Source organism: Sycon ciliatum, chromosome 6, assembly GCF_964019385.1.
Source record: "Sycon ciliatum chromosome 6, ocSycCili1.1, whole genome shotgun sequence".
NCBI classification, from domain to species: domain Eukaryota; kingdom Metazoa; phylum Porifera; class Calcarea; order Leucosolenida; family Sycettidae; genus Sycon; species Sycon ciliatum.
The window spans coordinates 5,628,036-5,649,246 of NC_088648.1; the positions used below are offsets into that span (position 1 = coordinate 5,628,036).

Sequence of the window (21,211 nt, forward strand, 5' to 3'; positions counted from 1 at the left end):
AGTATCCATGACCGCCTCCCCTCAATACTCTATGTCGAAATGGCTGTGCATCTACCTTCAGCCTGTTCAAGATTACTATTGCAAACGCACAGTGAAGGATAGCTTGGACTTTGTTGCGAGGCTTCGTGATAGTCCAACCCTCCACCTCAGTCATGTTATCTACAACTTTGAATGCCGACATTGTGCTAGTCGGTATGTTGGTAGGGCTGTTCAGCACCTGAACGCACGTATTTTAAAACAACAAAAAAACAAAAAAAACAAAAAACAACATACATCACTTCACATCCTTCCACCCAGTGCACAATCTGAGAGGCCCAAACGCGGGAGGCCTAGGAAAAATCCAGTACCTATACGGCAGGATAGTTCCCTGCCGCTGTCTGCCGTGCCGCCTCTGACATCGGTGTTGGACGGGCTTGAGCTTAGCAGCTCTTTAGAGGTGCGTGCGGAACCGCCATTGGTGCCCCCCTCGGGTTTGCCTAAGTCTGTGCCGCTGGGTGCTTTGCCTGGGGCTGTGCCTCGAGTGGTGACAGCACCTCTGCCTCCCCCTGACCCTCCTCCTTCGAGGTCTGTGGTGGTGGGGAGCACTCGTGGCGGTCGATTTGTCCCACCGGAACCAGAGCTGGATTCAACAGAAAGACCAACAACCATGGCTGCAACAACAACACCAGCTTCACATCCAACAACAACACCAGCTTCACATCTAACAACAACAGCGACTTATCCACAAAACAAAGCAGCAAATGACAGACCACGCAGATCTACAGCAGATTACAACCGGACCTATGAATTCACGGTAAACGTACAAAGGAAACAATCGGAGAGGATGACAACTAACATGAAGGCAACGGCATTTGCGGCTGGCGTTGATGGTGAAGGTGAGACGCAGGACAATAAAAGTGAGAAGGAGACTCAAACCGGTGTGGATGATGGAGCAGGGTCTGGTTTAAGCAGTGAGGGAGAAGGTGAGCTGAGTGGGGGTGAGAGTGAGTGTGAGGTTGTGCGCGTGAGTCGAGATCGTCTGCGTATGTCTCGTAATAACAAGTCTTCAGCATACAATCATTTGGTCTCTAGTACTGACTGTTGCCGTACTTATTCTTATTCCTGTTTTTCTGTTTTGTGCCGTGCTCGGCATGGTTTAGATTCTGTTGCAGTTACAAGTTTTGGAAGCTGTTTGTCAGCGCATTCATAAGCCGAATTTGTGTGTCCAGAAAGATAGTGTTATTACCCTTAAGTTGTTCAAATAATGTTCGTTTGTGTAGTGTGGCAACGTTGTTGCCACTTGTGCCTAAATGTGGTTTGTCACCTTCTTGTTTGGTATTTTTATTATTATCATTCATTCTCATTTTTTTGTTGCTGATACACACTTGTCACGCTTAGTTCGTACTTGTATACCCTTGTTTTCTGCACGGTTTTGTGAGAAATCACACCTCGATATTTCAGTGCTGTCATTGTATCTTGCTACCCTACCTTGATTGCTATAATTATTATTTCCTTTGTTCTCATTTTGTTCTTTAGTACAACGGTGATTCCTGAAGAGTGTTGTACGAAAACTTGTTCGAATCATCTTTCTTTCCATCGCTTTTTTCTTCATACATGTATCTTCCTTGATCTTGATGGTAATTTGTTACCATTGTTGAATTCTTTTATTCTCACGATGGCCTGTGGCCAATAAGAGAAAAATAATTACAGGCACGGGGATCAGATACATACAGATCAAAGTTTAGCTGCTTGCTGAGGCAGTAGCGATGGCAATGTTTCTTACCCTTTACATTGTTTTATGCATCGTTTCCATCGCTTTCATTGTTAATAAAGTAATCCAAATGTCACTTCAGCTCGTCCTACTTAGTGCCATATTAAAATTATTGTCTCCTCGTCGAATATTTATTATTTTTATTATTATTATTAAGCACCGCCGCGTTCAAGTCGGTGGATCCATTAGGTCCACCAACAGGTTCGCTCGGGCCGGATAGATTCAAGTAATCGAAGTAAGGGGATAATGATTATACTACCTCCGAAAAGCGAAACTTGGCGCGTTTTTTGATTTTTTTGTTGGTACCACAACTTTACAAGGCTGTGAGGTACGACCTACTTGTAGCTCCATGCATCGCAACTGGATGCAAGAAGACAAGCGACGAGCGGGTGAGTGGCACATGGCTCAGAATTGGTCAGAGGCAGGCCAGTCTCTCCTGTACCAGCACAACAGTGCGTGCGTCCATTCTGCGGAGGAGAATCGTTGTGCTCTCGCGTTTCAATGCAAAACCAAGGCGTTCTCTCTCTCTCCACTTCGTTACTCAGCTAGCACAGAGTCCCAAAGTCCATGCCAAACAATCCTAGCGTCTTTCGAAAGCCTCCAGAGCGATGCGTCTCTGGTGGCTAAGGAAATCGCCAGGGATTGCTGCAGGCAATTTTGGACCGAAACGTTGGAGTCCAGGGCGTGTGTGGAGGTGTTGCACAGTTCCTACCATGATGTCAACCTGGATAGTGGCGGCAGAAATGACTATCCTTGACATCGCAGCTCAAGCACAGCACACAGAAGCGACATCGAGATTTCCAGAGCGATCACAATAGAGGTACTTGCTGCAACTGAACCTTTTCTAGTCGCATTTTGTCGCAAAACAGGGACAATTCCTCTCCAGAAAAAAACTATGATCTCTGAATCAGAGGGGAGTGATTTGGCCTGACTGATGTCTCTAATGTCCTTGTTGAGCAATGCAAAGTTGTATTTTGTTGAGACAATCATTAGTTTTGATTTTACAGTGTAAATTATTGTGCGTAATTTGAAATTTAAAAAACGCCCCAAATTTCGCTTTGTCGGAGGTAGTAATATTATTGGACATACCGGTCTCACTACAACTTGGCATCCTTGTTGCCGTGCATGTAGCTCATGCTCTCCTTCATTGCGTTTTCCCTCTCCTCTACAACACTTCCTAACCGGACCTTTCCAAGTTGGAAGTTTGTTGGTTTGCGCCTCGGAGAAGTGTTGGGGCTAGGTGTCAGGTCGTTGAATTTCTCACTACTTTTTGTCAGTTTTGTGCCATTTTGTTGCACTTGCTGAATGTATAATGATCTTGATACGTTGGTGGACAGTTAGTCAAAACTATTTGCCCTTCTCCATTTTTTAAAACATAAAGGGGGTTTGTCAACTGACAATCGCTCTAGTTAGTTGCTCTTCACTCTTTAGACGAAAATTCTTTTTATTAATGATGCCAACAAAATTATTGATGTTTCGGGCCAGTCAACCATCGTCAGACAATGCAGTTGCATGATATCCACCACTCTCTGAATGTTCTTTTTACAATATTTAAATTGGCTCACCATCCGAATTTAAGAAACTTGCCCACTCACCATTGCAGCTTGTTAGATTCATCCACACACCGTACGTAGCATTGTGTTTGTGGCAATTCATTGGAGTAGGTTTCGATGGGCGATACCCTGGATCACATTTGACCGATGCCGTTCCTTTAATCTCAGTGCTAATCGCATTGAATTGTCCATTCGTTATACTGAAATTACTTGGGCAATACTCAGAGAAAGCTAACAAGTATTGGAAATGGATTGACATCCATCAAGACACCGAGAAAAATGAATGAGAGCAGGCAAAAGAAGACAACAGAGAAAAAGCAGTAAAGGCAGAATACATTAATTTCTCATATCTTTGGAATGGTGGTGTTGTTGATGGACAAGGTACCAATAGTCGGTGCTTGAAGAAAACCAGAAATTCCTCAAAATCTATGTTTTTCGACATGAATCACATCGCCCAGTTTCTTCAAGATGCTTAAACTTGGGGACAGACGAGAAAGCAGCCAACACGCTCGGTCATTCTACGCACAGTCATGGCTAGTGAAATCCGACACTTGGCATAAGGAACTGCACCATGCAGTGTGCAGCCCCTGCAGCTCTGCATACGTTGTACATGTGTTACATACAACTTTTATCTGTCTTATGACAGTAATCGTACTCATCACAGTCAAGGTTCACCTCAAACGTTCAAAGGTGCTGGCGAAAATGAATGGGGACCGCAATGGCCTCCTGCGTGACTTGCAGGACGAATATAATAGAATGTGTAGATCACGAGCAAGCACTAGAAAAGCCATGATGTCACTCTGCCATGCCGATACAAGCTGCACAGGCACGCATACGCAGTGCACAAAATAACAGAAAATCAAAAATCTGAAATTTTTTCAAACGGTGAAATTCGAAAGTAGTCGAAAGGAAGTTAAAAGCAACGTTGTTATTGCAACCGGAGTCCGTTTTTTAACCTTCGTATTGGGGTCGAATAAAGCCGTGTCTTCGAAGTTCGTACTTCGTGGAAGTACGTGAAATCCAGAGACGGGAAAGGCACTTTCCGCGTACACTGTAGTGTCCCAGTTCGTTCCGTCCATGACACTGACAGTGAACTCAACGGATCCGAAATGGTGGACACCTGAGTGAGCAGCCGCAATGAAGGACAGGGGCGTAGCACCCGCTACGACAGGTACGACCATTTCCGTTCCACTTTTCGGCTAAAAAAAAAAGTGTGGTCCGTCTGGAACGTGCAAAACCGTAATACAAAAATCAGGATCCATCGATGCATATACTGTATGCGCATCAGACATTGACCTTTTTCTAGGCTGGTAGATCTACTCGTAGATCTGCCATGCATCTGCAGTCGTAGATCTGTCATGTATCTGCAGTCGTACTCAGTACTGTACTTGACTCGACTGCACACTTCGCCAGATCTGTGCCAGAAGTTCCCAGAACGCAGGATTTTGTGTCTTTTTTACAAAATTTTCCCGCGGAAGGTCCCCCGACCCCCTCCAACACGGCCTTCAGCCGCGCCGACCTTCGGTCGTACCACTTCCAAAACCCCTCCTACGCCCCTGAAGGAGAAGGACCAAGGCTGGCGTACTTGGAGGAAACACCCTCACAACTTTGCACTGAAACATGAGTTTACCCGTTTTGTAAACAATGCTATCGCTGTCCTGATTAGATCCAGAGTTTCCAAAGAGAGAACAGCCTCAGACATAGCTTGTCAAATGGGTTCCAGAAGGAGAAGGATTTGTGGACGAAGGTAAAGTGCGCTTGTGGCGAGGGTCGGAACACTGACATTCTCCTGCTCGTTGATAGCGAAGTTTGCGAGAGGCCCACAAGTTATGAGAAATCGGAGGCTTTCGCGCGTTTCTTTTCCAACAAATGCAGTGTACAAGGCCGCGACCTTACTACGATGGACTCACCGGACACAGCATTCACTGGCGCACCTGCACTAACGACAGTACACTTTAGTCCCGATGCAATCCACCGGCTTTTAGCTCGTCTGGATGCCTCAAAGGCGACTGAACCCGACGATATTTCCGCTCGTGTCTTGAAGAATCCGGCAGAGAACTTGCCAAGCCACTATGTCAGCTCTTTGCTCTTTGCTTCCAGCACGGAGCCCAGCCACAAATTGGGAAGACTGCCAGCGTGGTTCCAATCCACAAGCGATCTTCATTATCTGCCATGAGGAATTATCGCCCAGTTTCAAGCGAACCGTGAATTTAGTTTTCACTGCTTAGCATAATCTCTAAGATCATGGAGAGCGTTATCAATCGTCAACTCATGAATCACAATGAGCGTTACAAGCTCCTGACACTCCACCTGTTGCAGACTAACATGGTCCCGCAACTGACCATCGATGAGCAGACCACAAAGGCTTTTAAACAGTTACTGTTATGTTATCCCAGTGCTGTCGTATGGCTTGTGTATTGTGCCATGGACGAAGGCTGCTATTGCAACCTTCGACAGGAATGTCAGATGTGCACTCTGCGCAGTCAGAGGACACCATCCACAATCTTCCACCATCCGTTTTCACTGCCTGCCGAGATCTGAGGGTGGCTGAGGGATTGTGTCGGGTGAGCATCTGCTGGAGAGGAAGTACATCAGCCTGTCTAGGTATCTCCAAGCACACTCTGACCTGCTGCTGATTGCTGCTCTGCATTCTCATCACGAAAATCTCCCACCTACAAAGTCGATCATCTCCCGGGCAGCCACGGCTATGGAGCATATCAACATCATCGGACATCGGAGGCCAAAATACTGGTGTTATTAAGTCTGCTATAGTAACCACCACCTAAGCTTCTCTGCGGTAGAAGCCCCTGCATAGTCGCTATTGGTACTCTTTGGCACCGTCTCACAGTGCTGCCAACTAACTGGGTCTGTGTTTCCGTACTGTGACTTCTGATTTTCCGTATTTTGCAGTTTTTTTTCGTACTGCCGTGTACATGGCTTGTGTTGTGCTTTTTTGACACTCACATGCCAGTCGGTGGTTGCTAGTGCAAAACATGCGTGACTTGTACCACGACATGATATTTTTTGTTGCATGTAGCCGAAGTCTTTCATGCCCTCACTTTGGCAGAGGGATTTCCATCGCTCAGCTTGCGTTTGCCATGTTTCTACATACATATATCTGCAGCTGATCGATCCTTTTCAATTTTCCGTGCCATTTTGCTCAAATTCAGCGGACGAAGGAGTGATTTTCTGTACAAATACGGAAAAGTACGGAAGGTTGGCAGCACTGGTCTCATCAACGAGATTCGGCTACAGTCGATGTCCAATCAGTGCAGCCACACACCTTTTTTGGCGAATCATCGATGTGGCACCTGCCAGACCTACGGTACCTGTTCCTATACACGGGCCGGCTCATTATTATGTACTGTTCAAGACTCGGTATCATGGTATGGTATTTACATGTTCATGTATGATACACATCTAGTTTGCAAAATGTCATCGTGGCTAAGTCGTAAAGTTATCACTTACACACCTTTTAAAATCACTACCCTGTCCGTATCCTGTCCAATCACATGTAGTGATAATCGGCGATTGTGATCAAATCGTACGTCTTCAAATATCAACGCTATAATAGATCTCTACCTGTACATGTGTGTTGGTGCAATGTGTGCAAAAATGTTAGAGACTGCAAGTCACATTTCCCACTATCACTTACGTTGACATTTAATACCGCTGCATAATATTTCCCCAATATAGACTAGAAAGTCTCCAGGGAGTTCCGAGGGAAGGTAATCCAGTCTCATGACCTTACAATTGAAATAACTATGTGCAGGATAAGGATAGCTATCAATCTTGTACCCGTCATCGCATTTTGGAAGGAATATTGTTGATATCCAGGAATGGTGAATTACTTTAGAATGGAAAACTTGTCTCGAACTGCAAATTTTGCTGACATGATGAAGAAGTATAGGATTGTCAACGCACGTCACACCCACCGAACCTGAACAAGATAGCACAAAGCAAATCCGCAAACATATGCTGGCCAACAATAACTGGTAAAAATTTGTAAACTCAGATGGAGAGCAAAGGATTCAAATTAATTACTTGGTCCGCATCAGCGATATTGTCGCTTATCTTTCAGCTTTGTTTATATGTCACCAATGCTCACTTGGCAGCCCATTTCATCCCAATTTTGGTTAGTAAGTTAGTTTACTAGTACCTGAAAGGTCTAGCTAGATTTCGAGTGGATTTCGAGAGCGACGGGTGGGTGATTTTGATTGATAAAGCGCCGCATCAAAATAGATGATCTTGTTACTCTGTGCAGGCAAGAGCAGTGCAAGCCACAAGAAAGAAATAATTGGCTACTCGGAATCAGCTCCATTTTGCTGAACGGCCGAGATCGCTCACCTCAGGGATCGCTCGTCAAGCTGAGATCGCAGCTCCCTTACCTCCAGCTCAACGCCTGGAGTATCCAGCGCGACAAGGAGATTTGCAAGTACTGTACGCGTCGTCGTCGTTCAAAATAAAATCTTGCAAAGAACGACGTCTGATTAGAACCACACAGGCTGTCGTTCTGCCAACGCAAAGTCCTATAGAGAAGGCAACCGTCGCGATCGACTTCTCTTTAGAAAATAGCCAGGCAGCGGAGAGGAAGAGAGATGAGCTTTCAAAAGCAAAAGAGTCGATCCCGAGCAAAACTATTTGTCACCAGCGCCGAGAGCAGCGACGAGGAGGACCGAAAATAGTATGAACCCTTCCTTGGACAATAAATTCCTCATAGCTATTTGTCATTCTATACCTTACCTTCCATCGTACCACGTTTTATCACTTCAAGTGCACAAGTTGATGTCCAAAGTCTAAGTTCAAATTGTCGAAAGACAAGCGACAATATTGCTGACGCGGACCAAGTAAAAAAGAGAGAATCATCAGGTCGTTGAATGACAAGATCACATCAGTCGTTTTTTGTGCTATTTGTTACACATTCCTACTCGCCATTATCCTGTTATTATTAGTGTTGGACAAAACGGATAATTCCTAAACTTATGATGAGTGCCCAGGCCTTCCCATACTTTACTAAAACTCAACATAATAATTGTCACTATTGTGACACAAGAGAGATTGGAAGCTTTGTCACAACTCTGAGTTTCACATATTACTACAAGTACGATCATCAGGAAACGCGCATATCACTATTGTCACGATTATTTGTCTCTCAGTGTTGAACAAACTCCTCGAACTCGATGCATTGTGTCGATCCAACACACCCACTATCCTATGTCTGACAGAAACCTGGCTCTGCCCCATAAATATGCTCAGTGTAGCAGGTTATACGTGCTTCCGTCGAGATAAGCCAATACCAGCGAACCCAAGAGCCCCAGTTCCGAGGTTATGGTGGTCTTGCCATACTTGTACCAGATGGGACATGCAGTCCAGCGCTCAGAACATGACTTTCCCCAATGTGAGACCATATGGGTTGACCTTGGAGTTCCTGCAGACCTGGGTGCTAATCCTATACTCATTGGCTGTCAGTATCGCCCTCCTTCGCAATCCCTACCTGAACTTACCTCATTTTGTGACATGATGACGATACCCTACGGGCTGTAGTCCTCTCATCTGTTAATATATTCCTCACTGGTGACTACAATGCTCACAACTCTGACTGGTTGGGTGGTGATGCTACATCACACACTGGAAAGGAACTTTCGCATATATTCTCCAGCTTTGGTCTCTCCCAGCTGGTAGATTTTCCCACTCACACTTCTCCCAACGGAACTCTGTCGTGCCTAGACTTGCTCACTACTAATCGTCCCCAATCTGTATTTTCTGTCGATGATGCTGCCCAGCTTGGTGCGTCCAACCATTCACAGTTAGTTACCACCCTTTTCTACAGAACTGTAGCACTACCGTATTTCCCCGTAAGTTCTCCCCAATGACTTAGTACCCCCTGTAGATAGAAACAAGGTGCTAGACGTGGCGCGTACAGGCAACGATTTAGCCGAGCATGGAGAGGGAAACTGTTCAGTAACATTCAAAGAAGCAGAACGAGAACGAATAATACTTCAATTGAGGCTACCTTCGTAACACCCCCCCCCCATAAAAAATACATTTTCCACTGCCGAGGTTATCACCCCGAAAGACAGTTCCCCAGAAAGATAGTAAGTTCGTACCTGTCCTACATGTACAGACACCGTACAGTGCATACATCATATGCACGGACACTAGAGTTGCGCAGGCTTCCCACTGCGTGTCATTTACCCCCGTTAAAAAAGTACTACCCGAAAGATAGTACCACCCCCGAAAGTTAGTACTCGCCTCCAACACCGGTGGTCCTTCCTGTGTCGGGTTCTCGATGGTGCTGCAGAACAGCTGGCACCCCTGGAGGACATCATCCACCGCCGCCTAATCCCTGCCATTAGTGGACGGACGGCGCCCAGTGAAGCTGAACGCATTTTGCTCACTTTCCCCTGCCGGCATGGAGGCCTCGGCGTGGCCAACCCTGCCACTTTTGGCTCACAGTACGGCACCTCCAGGCTAATCACCACTGCGCTGCACGACAAGATCATGGCGCAAGAAGAGCACCTCGGTGATGCTCTTGCCTGTGTCCGCACGGCCAAGAGTCAGGCTCGCTCTGAGGCCAGAAAGGCAATGAAGATAGCTGCCGATACGTTCCGCACCGAACACAGCGAACTCGATCTCGCTATCAGTCTGGCAGAGGAGAAGGGAGCATCAAGCTGGCTTACCTGCCGACCCATCGCTCGCCATGGCTTCGCTTTGTCGAAGGGGGAATTCCGGGATGGCCTCTGCCTCCGTTACGGTTGGACGCCTTCTCGCCTGCCCACCACCTGTGTTTGCGAGAAGGCATTCACCACTGCTCACGCCTTGTCCTGTCCTTTCGGTGGGTTCCCCTCGATCCGCCACAACGAGGTGCGCGACATACTGGCAAGCTCATTGAAGGGTGTCGCCCACAACGTCGCAGTGGAGCCACATCTCCAACCCCTGACTGGGGAGCAGTTTCAGCTCCGGTCAGCATCAACCGAGGATCAAGCTCGTTTGGATGTGGTGGCCAGTGGAGTTTGGGGGGGTCGGTTCGAACGCACTTTTATTGATGTACGGGTGTTCAACCCTTATGCGTCTTCGAACCGCACCTCCTCTCTCTCTGGCTGCTACCGGCACCATGAGCAGGAGAAACGGCGTCGATATGATCGGAGAGTCCGAGAAGTGGAGCGATCCACTTTTCTCCCCTTTGTGCTCTCTTCCACCGGAGGATGCGGAAAGGGTGCCGCTGCACTGGTGAGCCGGATTGCACATCTCCAGTCGCTACGTGGGAGGGAGGCGTATTCTGTGCTAATTGCCCACCTCCGCTGCAGGCTGTCTTTCGCCCTGCTGCGTTCGAGTGTCATGTGTCTGCGTGGGGCTCGCCGAGTTTGGCAGCCTCCAATGGATGGCTGTGCCTCCCTGGCTGTCGTGGAGGCTAGGGTGTCCCTTGATTGTGCGGACTATGCTATGCTTCTCTTGCTGTCTGATCACATGCGACGTCATCATTATGTGATTTGTTTTCAATCCTCCGCCATGGCAAATAATAATTGTGTTTTGTTCGCCCGTAAAAGAGGCTTTTACTACTAAGAAAAAAAAGAAAAGAAAAAAGTACTTGAAGTTAATTAAGTTGGTTGCTCCAACGAGGAGCACACGCTTCTTGCCGAACTTGACACTTGACTGACTCACGAACGTTTCGTGAGTCAGTCAAGTGTCAAGTTCGGCAAGAAGCGTGTGCTCCTCGTTGGAGCAACCAACTTCATGACATTACCGCAGAAGTCGCAACTTCTAAGTTCGTATTGAAGTTAATTGTAAAAAAAAAAAAAAAAAAAAAAAAAAGTTAGTACTCATGTGGCTGCTAAGGTCGAAAGTTAGTACGTACTAACTTACGGGGAAATACGGTAACGCCTGCAAGGGAAATGCCAAACTACCCTGCCCGTAATTTTCAAATCTTTACTCTCACGATAGCCAGTGGCCAATAAGAGATGATAGTGTAAGAAAGGAGAAAGATATTAAAAGGAAAAAGAGTGAGGAAGAATTGGGTGGGCAGAGCCTAGGGGTTAATGACTACTTTTAAGTGTACGGGCAAGGGTGTCGCTACACGAGCATACATAGTTGTGTACTTAAGCGTACGGGCAGGGGTGGTCGCCACACGAGCATACAGAGTTGTGCAACAGCAGGGATATCTGGGATTTGAAGAGAGTACAAGAAGGGTTTTCGCAAAGCTGGGTGGGCAAGCAATTAAAGTAATGAAGGGCCTTCTACAGGGGAGAATGGAGACAGCGATCAGTCCTCGGAGTTGGCAAGTGCCAAGTACGAGAGTGATTTAAATGATACGAAGGTTGCACGTTGCTAGCAGTATGTAGCGAGAGTATAATTATGTGGTGCGGCACAATTGTGGCGCAGAGAATGCGCGAAGAGTATATGTTTAACTTTAAAGCGTGAAAATAATGTTGGCCATTTGATGCGATGCAAAAGGTGGGAGTGTTCTAAGTGTGTGTAAAGTGGAAGGTGGAGACATATTCTGGCGGCTTTCCGCTGGAGTCGTTCTAGCCTGTCAAGGGAAGTGTGTGACAACGGTGTGAGAGCATTGCTCGCATATGAGAATTCAGGTAGTATGTATGTCTGATAGATGTGAGATAAAGAATCACGAGTAATAGATGTGAGATAAAAAATCACTGGTGAGTGAAGACCTTAGTCTAAAAAGAATATTGAAAGACTTGAGAGATTTTTTAATAATGCATTCAACATGCTCCGTCCAACGGAGGTCATGCTGAAAGATTATTCCGAGGTGTTTGTGTTTTTGTGCTACGGTAAGCGGACTATTCCTGAGGGTGATCCGGGGTCGCTGTTCAGAAAGGCGGTTATTGTGGTAGAACGGGAGGATGACTGTTTTCTTTGCGGTAACCAGCAGGTGCCATCTTTGAAGCCAGTCTCCAGCTGCTGTGACACTCTGTTGTAGGTTTCGGGTGCAGTCTTGAAGAGTTCTCGCTATGGAAATCAGAGCGGTGTCATTAATTGTTGTTTCAAATCTTTATTCTCACGATAGCCAGTGGCCAATAAGAGATAATAGTGTAAGAAAGGAGAAAGAGTGAGGAAGAATTGGGTGGGCAGGGCCTAGGGGTTAATGACTACTTAAGTGTACGGGCAGGGGTGGTCGCCACACGAGCATACAGAGTTGCGTACTTAAGTGTAAGGGCAGGGGTGGTCGCTATACGAGCATACAGAGTTGTGCAACAGCAGGGATATCTCGGATTTGAAGGGAGTACGAGAAGGGATTTCGCGAAGCTGGGTGGGCAGGCAATTAAAGTAATGAAGGGCCTTGTACAGGGGAGAATGGAGACAGCGGTCAGTCCGCGGAGTTGGCAAGTGCCAAGTACGAGAGCGACGTAAATTATACGAAGGTTGCACGTTGCTAGCAGTATGTAGCGAGAGTATAATTATGTGGTGGGGCAAAATTGTGGCGCAGAGAATGCGCGAAGAGTATATGTTTAACTTTAAAGCGTGCAAATAATGTTGGCCATTTGATGCGATGCAAAAGGTGGGAGTGTTCTAAGTGTGTGTAAAGGGGAAGGTGGAGACATATTCTGGCGGCTTTCCGCTGGAGTCGTTCTAGCCTGTCAAGGGAAGTGTGCGACAACGGTGTGAGAGCATTGCTCGCATATGAGAATATAGGTAGTATGTATGTTTGATAGATGTGAGATAAAGAATCACTGGTGAGTGTAGACCTTAGTCTAAAAAGAATATTGAAAGACTTGAGTGATTTTTTGACTATGTATTCAACATGCTCCGTCCAACGGAGGTGATGCTGAAAGATTATTCCGAGGTGTTTGTGTTTTTGTGCTACAGTAAGCGGACTATTCCTGAGGGTGATCTGGGGTAGCTGTTCAGGGGGGCGGTTATTGTGGTAGAACGGGAGGATGACTGTTTTCTTTGTGTTAACCAGCAGGTGCCATTTTTGAAGCCAGTCTCCAGCTGCTGTGACACTCTGTTGTAGGTTTCGGGTGCAGTCTTGAAGAGTTCTCGCTATGGAAATCAGAGCGGTGTCATCTGCAAACTGGCTACAGGTGGTGCTGGGATTCTCACATGCGTGTGGAAGGTCTATGGTGTAGACGAGGAATAGAAGCGGCCCAAGAACAGATCCCTGAGGGACGCCGGCAGGGATCTCGAGGAAAGGCGATAGGTCGCCATCCACCTGGACCCTTTGCCGACGCCCCAACAGGTACCGTCGGAACCACTCCAGGGCGGTGCCCTGGACACCATAGTGGGAGAGTTTTGCTAGAAGGCCTGCATGCCACACACGATCGAAGGCCTTGCTTAGATCGAAAAAGCAGGCATTGACGTGTTTCCCGTCGTCTCTCGCAGTGGAAAGGGTATGGACGAGACGGGCGAGCTGCTGCTCAGTGCCGTCTTTCTCGCGGAATCCGGACTGCTGGTTGGGCAGGTGGGGTGTGATGTGCTTGTAGAGGAGTTGATGTGCAATTTTTTCTTGGATTTTTGATGTAGTGCTCAAGAGAGAGATGGGTCTATAATTTGTTGGTTGAGTTGGGTCACCCGGCTTGGGTACTGGAGTAATGGTGGCATCTTTCCACTCCTGTGGGATTTCTCCGGTTTGGAACGATAGATTAAAGAGGGACGATAACGACGGTGCAAGTTGTTGTTGTTGTTGTTTGAATTCTTTATTCTCACTTGTTTTTGTCGTTGTTGTTGTTGCTGCTACTGCTGCCACTACAGCAGCTACTGCTGTGCCTGTAGTTACAGTCCCTGGAAATGTTTGCTTATGATACTCTTCATCCAGTTAAATCCTTATTGTGACTTTGTGTGTTATAATTTTCTTGAGCTCCAATTTTCCACCTTTATTAAAACCCAAGCGCAGTTTAGCGTGTATTGGCTTGTGATTTCTTTTCTTCTGTTTGCTTTAGCATTTTATCGCTCCACAGGTACCCTCGGTCTCAGGTACTCTCCTATTTGTGCAATTGTTAATTTTGCTCCTGAATTGTCCTCCCTTTTGCTTTGCTACCGTTCTCCTCCTTCCTCCACCTTTTTTCTTAAATAACCTCATTATCACAATCGCTTCCATGTAATTGGGCTTGTAGCCCGTGTGTACTTTTCTTAATTAACCTCATTATCACATTCGCTTCCCTGTAATTGGGCTTGTAGCCCGTGTGTACTTGCGAATTCAAATAAAAACATACATACATACATACCTGCTCAGTACCCGCCATCATCCATCCACTAGGCCACTGTGCTCTCAGATGGACAGAAGCTTACTCGTGCGGCATTTACCACCACTGTACGCTCATTGCTGGTAGCATCTTGTTACTGAATTGTTACTTAGCTATCCTAACCACCCCTGCATCCAAGCCGATCTGCGGGAGATTAGAGATAAGGACATAGTCGCTGCCTACATCCATGACGACGAGATCTAGGCAGGATTTAGGGTGCCCATTCTGCACAAAAGTGGGGAATGGGGAATGTTGTTGTTGTTGTTGTTGTTGTTTCAAATCTTTATTCCCACGATAGCCAGTGGCCAATAAGAGATAATAGTGTAAGAAAGGAAAAAGAGTGAGAAAGAATTGGGTGCGCAGGGCCTAGGGGTTAATGACTACTTTTAAGTGTACGGGCAGGGGTGGTCGCTACACGAGCATACAGAGTTGTGTACTTAAGCGTACGGGCAGGGGTGGGCGCTACACGAGCATACAGAGTTGTGCAACAGCAGGGATATCTGGGATTTGAAGGGAGTACGAAAAGGGATTTCGCGAAGCTGGGTGGGCAAGCAATTAAAGTAATGAAGGGCCTTCTACAGGGGAGAATGGAGACAACGGTCAGTCCGCGGAGTTGGCAAGTGCCAAGTACCAGAGCGATGTAAATTATACGAAAGTTGCACTTTGCTAGCAGTATGCATCGAGAGTATAATATGTGGTGGGGCATAATTGTGGCGCAGAGAATGCGCGAAGAGTATATGTTTAACTTTAAAGCGTGAAAATAATGTTGGCCATTTGATGCGATGCAAAAGGTGGGAGTGTTCTAAGTGTGTGTAAAGGGAAGGTGGAGACATATTATGGCGGCTTTCCGCTGGAGTCGTACTAGCCTGTCAAGGGAAGTGTGTGACAACGGTGTGAGAGCATTGCTCGCATATGAGAATATAGGTAGTATGTATGTCTGGTAGATGTGAGATAAAGAATCACTGGTGAGTGTAGACCTTAGTCTAAAAAGAATATTAAAAGACTTGAGTGATTTTTTGACTATGAATTCAACATGCTCCATCCAACGGAGGTCATGCTGAAAGATTATTCCGAGGTGTTTGTGTTTTTGTGTTACGGTAAGCGGACTATTCCTGAGGGTGATCTGGGGAAGCTTTTCAGGGGGGCGGTTATTGTGGTAGAACGGAAGGATGACCGTTTTCTTTGTGTTAACCAGCAGGTGCCATCTTTGAAGCCAGTCTCCAGCTGCTGTGACACTCTGTTGTAGGTTTCGGGTGCAGTCTTGAAGAGTTCTCGCTATGGAAATCAGAGCGGTGTCATCTGCAAATTGGCTACAGGTGGTGCCGGGATTCTCACATGCGTGTGGAAGGTCTATGGTGTAGACGAGGAATAGAAGCGGCCCGAGAACAGATCCCTGAGGGACGCCGGCAGGGATCTGGAGGAAAGGCGATATGTCGCCATCCACCTGGCCCCTCTGCCGACGCCCCAACAGGTACCGTCGGAACCACTCTGGGGCGTTGCCCTGGACACCATAGTGGGAGAGTTTTGCTAGTGGGCCTGCATGCCACATACGATCGAAGGCCTTGCTCAGATCAAAAAAGCAGGCATTGACGTGTTTCCCGTCGTCTCTCGCAGTGGAGAGGGTATGAACGAGACGGGCAAGCTGCTGCTCAGTGCCGTCTTTGTCACGGAATCCGGACTGCTGGTTTGGTAGGTGCGGTGTGATGTGCTTGTAGAGGAGTTGATGTGCAATATTTTGTTGTGTACAAATACGTGGGCGCCATTTTGTTTCTGGCCAGCTCACGCGACGACAGGTCGACTGTCACGCGACCACAGCTCGACCACCCCTTGTACACAAACTCTAGCCATCTCGCAGCGCATTTTCAGTGCGACACATACCTCTTCAAAATAGAGTAAGGTAGCAGGGGTAGACAGTATGACACTGAAAATTTGGGTGGAACCAGGCAAGATGTGAATTAGGGGTTCAACCGAAGGAATTTTTGATTTTGGCCTTGGGAAACTAAAGATATGGTCACAAAGTCCGTGAATGCTCTACAGCGATCCCTTCATCTAGAAAAAAATCGCTTCGGTTAAACTGTAGCTTAGTATCTACTGAAGATTTTGAGCCATCGATTGTCAAAATCGGCCAATATTGTGCTACCTTATTCTGTTTTGAAGTGCGCTAAGTCGGCAGGGGCGCACGCGAACTCCCGTGCGCGACAACAAGGAAGGAAGCCTGTGCATATGCGTTGTACGATGCGGAAACTACACCAGCGAGGCAGCAGCAAGGCGTTTTTTGCAATGTTTCCTCCGTGACTGACAAACTCTTGAAATATTATTCACCGTTTGCTGTCTCGCTCATCGGTGCTCTACTGCTGTGTGCTTCAGCAGCTATGGCGAACCGAAAATACATGACCAGTACAACAGCGAAGCCATTTGATTCGTCCTCTTGCAACGAAACAGAGTGGCAAGTTAAATAATTCACAACTCTCCATCGTCACTTCTCACAGCAGCGTGGCACGGCTCTTTCACTCATGTAAGTGTATTTACAAAACGCTCTGAGAACAGAAATAACGAACTAGAACACGGTGTGAGCCTTTGCTTCATTCCATCAAGGAGCTCCTGTCCTCTACCTCTCCCCACCTGCGCCAGTGCATCAGCGGACAACATAGATGTCGATCCCTTTCTCAGCAAAGACTCGGCGGAAGAACTCGCGACTTCTCATCGCAGGACTCAGCATGCGAACGAACTGTCTGAAGCCTTCGGCTTACGAGGCCAGTACTGCACGCAACATACTCGCTCGGAAAAAAGCAATAACAACGACAGTGAACGGCAACCAAAGTGAAACGCAAGTCCCCAGCCGGTCTCCGTCTTCATGGTCTTCCTTAGCCACCATTACTCCAGTACCCAAGCCTGGTGACCCAACCCAACCCACAAACTATAGACCCATCTCTCTCTTGAGCACTACATCAAAAATCCAAGAAAAAATTGCACATCAACTTCTCTACAAGCACATCACACCCCACCTGCCCAACCAGCAGTCCGGAATCCGTGACAAAGACGGCACAGAGCAGCAGCTTGCCCGTCTCGTCCATACCCTCTCCACTGCGAGAGACGACGGGAAACACGTCAATGCCTGCTTTTTTTGATCTAAGCAAGGCCTTCGATCGTGTGTGGCATGCAGGCCTTCTAGCAAACCTCTCCCACTATGGGGTCCAGGGCAACGCCCTGGAGTGGTTCCGACGGTACCTGTTAGGGCGTCGGCAGAGGGTCCATGGGGATGGCGACCTATCGCCTTTCCTCGAGATCCCTGCCGGTGTCCCTCAGGGATCTGTTCTTGGGCCGCTTCTATTCCTCGTCTACACCATAGACCTTCCACACGCATGTGAGAATCCCGGCACCACCTGTAGCCAGTTTGCAGATGACACCACTCTGATTTCCATAGCGAGAACTCTTCAAGACTGCACCCGAAACCTACAACAGAGTGTCACAGCAGCTGGAGACTGGCTTCAAAGATGGCACCTGCTGGTTAACACAAAGAAAATAGTTATCCTCCCGTTCTACCACAATAACCGACAATAACTTACTTGTTCCAGCCACCTGAACCAGCAGCCTCAGGAGGTGAATGCAACCTTGACATCGATATTGATGTGTTGATGAGCAGCCGACAAACTACTTAACGAACTGAATGCGTTCGAGACGAAGTCGTGGAGCCCATCCCAGTTTCAGTTCCTGTTCCTACACGCAGTGCTCAATCATGAACAACAACACCATCGATATCGTAAAGAAATAGAGGATTTCAAAACCACAAATGATGTTTACCACTGAACAAGTGTCGGGAGACTGAGGAAGTCGGAGCGGTTTCTCTCCATTTTCTGGAATGTTTGAGTCAAGCATGCCATAAATGATTTACTGCTCCTCGTAATCGCTCGTACGCGGGCAATACCGGCTTGATACATGACCTCACGGCTGGCGACGTTCGGTCATGTATCAGCCGGTATTGCCCTTGTACTCGTGCAGTAAATCATACGTATTTCCTTGGACTCCCCGTCGCTGGTTGTGTTCTCGGACGCACTGGCGCTGTTCATTTCAGCAGTTTTCTGTGTTGCGTCCTTGCTCCTAGTACTAGTACTAGTAGGGGATCCGTCGGGTGCAGTGCTCACCTGTTCGGCCGCCCCGTGCGTACAGTTCAACTGTGCGCGGGCTCCCTGTTGAGCTGCACTGGCGTATGAGTGTGAACCCTTGGGCTCTGTGCGCGTGCGTGCTGAGCTGTTGGATTGATTTGAGCTCTCGGGCTCCGCGCTGGGGTCCGTGTTTGTACAGCTACTACCTGAACTAGCACTCACAACAGCCTCACTATGTCCTGCATCGGGCGCACTTGTACCCTTTGTTTCAAATCTTTATTCTCACGATAGCCAGTGGCCAATAAGAGATAATAGTGTATAAAAGGAGAAAGAGTGAGGAAGAATTGGGTGGGCAGGGCGTAGGGGTTAATGACTACTTACGTGTACGGGCAGGGGTGGTCGCCACACGAGCATACAGAGTTGTGTACTTAAGTGTACGGGCAGGTGTGGTCGCTACACGAGCATACAGAGTTGTGCAACAGCAGGGATATCTCGGATTTGAAGGGAGTACGAGAAGGGATTTCGCGAAGCTGGGCGGGCAAGCAATTAAAGTAATGAAGGGCCTTCTGCAGGGGAGAATGGAGACAGCGGTCAGTCTGCGGAGGTGGCAAGTGCCAAATACGAGAGCGACGTAAATTATACGAAGGCTGCACGTTGCTAGCAGTATGCAGCGAGAGTATATGTGGTGCGGCACAATTGTGGCGCAGAGAATGCGCGAAGAGTATATGTTTAACTTTAAAGCGTGAAAATAATGTTGGCCATTTGATGCGATGCAAAAGGTGGGAGTGTTCTAAGTGTGTGTAAAGGGGAAGGTGGAGACATATTCTGGCGGCTTTCCGCTGGAGTCGTTCTAGCCTGTCAAGGGAAGTGTGCGACAACGGTCTGAGAGCATTGCTCGCATATGAGAATATAGGTAGTATTTATGTTTGATAGATGTGTGATAAAGAATCACTTGTGAGTGTAGACCTTAGTCTAAAAAGAATATTGAAAGACTTGAGTGATTTTTTGACTATGTATTCAACATGCTCCGTCCAACGGAGGTGATGCTGAAAGATTATTCCGAGGTGTTTGTGTTTTTGTGCTACGGTAAGCGGACTATTCCTGAGGGTGATCTGGGGTAGCTGTTCAGGGGGGCAGTTATTGTGGTAGAACGGGAGGATGACTGTTTTCTTTGTGTTAACCAGCAGGTGCCATCTTTGAAGCCAGTCTCCAGCTGCTGTGACACTCTGTTGTAGGTTTCGGGTGCAGTCTTGAAGAGTTCTCGCTATGGAAATCAGAGCGGTGTCATCTGCAAACTGGCTACAGGTGGTGCTGGGATTCTCACATGCGTGTGGAAGGTCTATGGTGTAGACGAGGAATAGAAGCGGCCCAAGAACAGATCCCTGAGGGACGCCGGCAGGGATCTCGAGGAAAGGCGATAGGTCGCCATCCACCTGGACCCTTTGCCGACGCCCCAACAGGTACCGTCGGAACCACTCCAGGGCGGTGCCCTGGACACCATAGTGGGAGAGTTTTGCTAGAAGGCCTGCATGCCACACACGATCGAAGGCCTTGCTTAGATAAAAAAAAGCAGGCATTGACGTGTTTCCCGTCGTCTTTCGCAGTGGAGAGGGTATGGACGAGACGGGCGAGCTGCTGCTCAGTGCCGTCTTTCTCGCGGAATCCGGACTGCTGGTTGGGCAGGTGGGGTGTGATGTGCTTGTAGAGGAGTTGATTTGCAATTTTTTCTTGGATTTTTGATGTAGTGCTCAAGGGAGAGATGGGTCTATAATTTGTTGGTTGGGTTGGGTCACCCGGCTTGGGTACTGGAGTAATGGTGCCATCTTTCCACTCCTGTGGTATTTCTCCGGTTTGGAACGATAGATTAAAGGGGGACGATAACGACGGTGCAAGTTCCTTCGCCGCTTCTTTGAGTAGGCGGTTTGGAATAGAGTCAAACCCGGGGCTTTTGTTGGTATCAACTCTGCGGAGGAGTTTTTCGACCTCAGCTTGGGAAGTCGAGATTTCTTGAAGGAGACTGAGGATGTCAGGGGTGGTGTTGATGGCTGGAGTTTGCTCATCCGCATTGTCCACGGACAGCTTGCTCTGTGAAATGAAGAATTCGTTGAGGGCAGCGGCTTTTTGTGCTGGTGTCGTTGCAGGAGTTGCTTGGCTGACGAGTTCGGGTATGCGTTGTTTTGTAGCTGTAGTTAGGTGCTTCATGAGGCGGTGTAGGGAAGTAGAGGAGGCTGTTGAGTTGTTTACGAAATCCGATTTAGCACGATGCAGGAGGGTGGTGACACGGTTTCTTTGGGCAGTGAACGTGTTCCAGTCGTCAGGCGAGCGTGAGTGAAGGTATATTCTGTGTTTTCTGTGCTTATCCTTGATCTCTTTCAAGAGGCCCTTTGATATCCATGGTCGTGCTGGCACGTTCTTCCTGTCCCAAGGGGGGTGAGTGCGAGTAACTTGGCAGTGTTCTTGGGCGATGCTCATGACATTGTCGCGCGAGGATCGCCAGAAGGTGTCAACTGGGCAGGGGTCGTGTTGGTTTGGATGGTGGTTGAGATTTGTGCGTGAAAGGGCTTCTCGAAGAAGGTGGATAGTGCTGTCTGTCCATGACCAGAATGT

General features: G+C 47.7%; 1 protein-coding gene across 4 annotated transcripts in view; it reads right to left on the reverse strand.

Moving 5' to 3' along the window:
- LOC135819234 (sushi, von Willebrand factor type A, EGF and pentraxin domain-containing protein 1-like) overlaps window positions 1-21,211 on the reverse strand; it is a 149,943-nt gene that overhangs the window by 84,077 nt on the left and 44,655 nt on the right. For all 4 annotated transcript variants that reach the window (XM_065332401.1, XM_065332402.1, XM_065332403.1 and 1 more), the window contains 2 exons: window positions 6,959-7,243; window positions 3,346-3,534 (listed from right to left, as the gene is read on the reverse strand). In XM_065332401.1, the coding sequence (XP_065188473.1) occupies window positions 3,346-3,534; window positions 6,959-7,243 (474 nt within the window). The remainder of the gene's footprint in view (window positions 1-3,345; window positions 3,535-6,958; window positions 7,244-21,211) is intronic.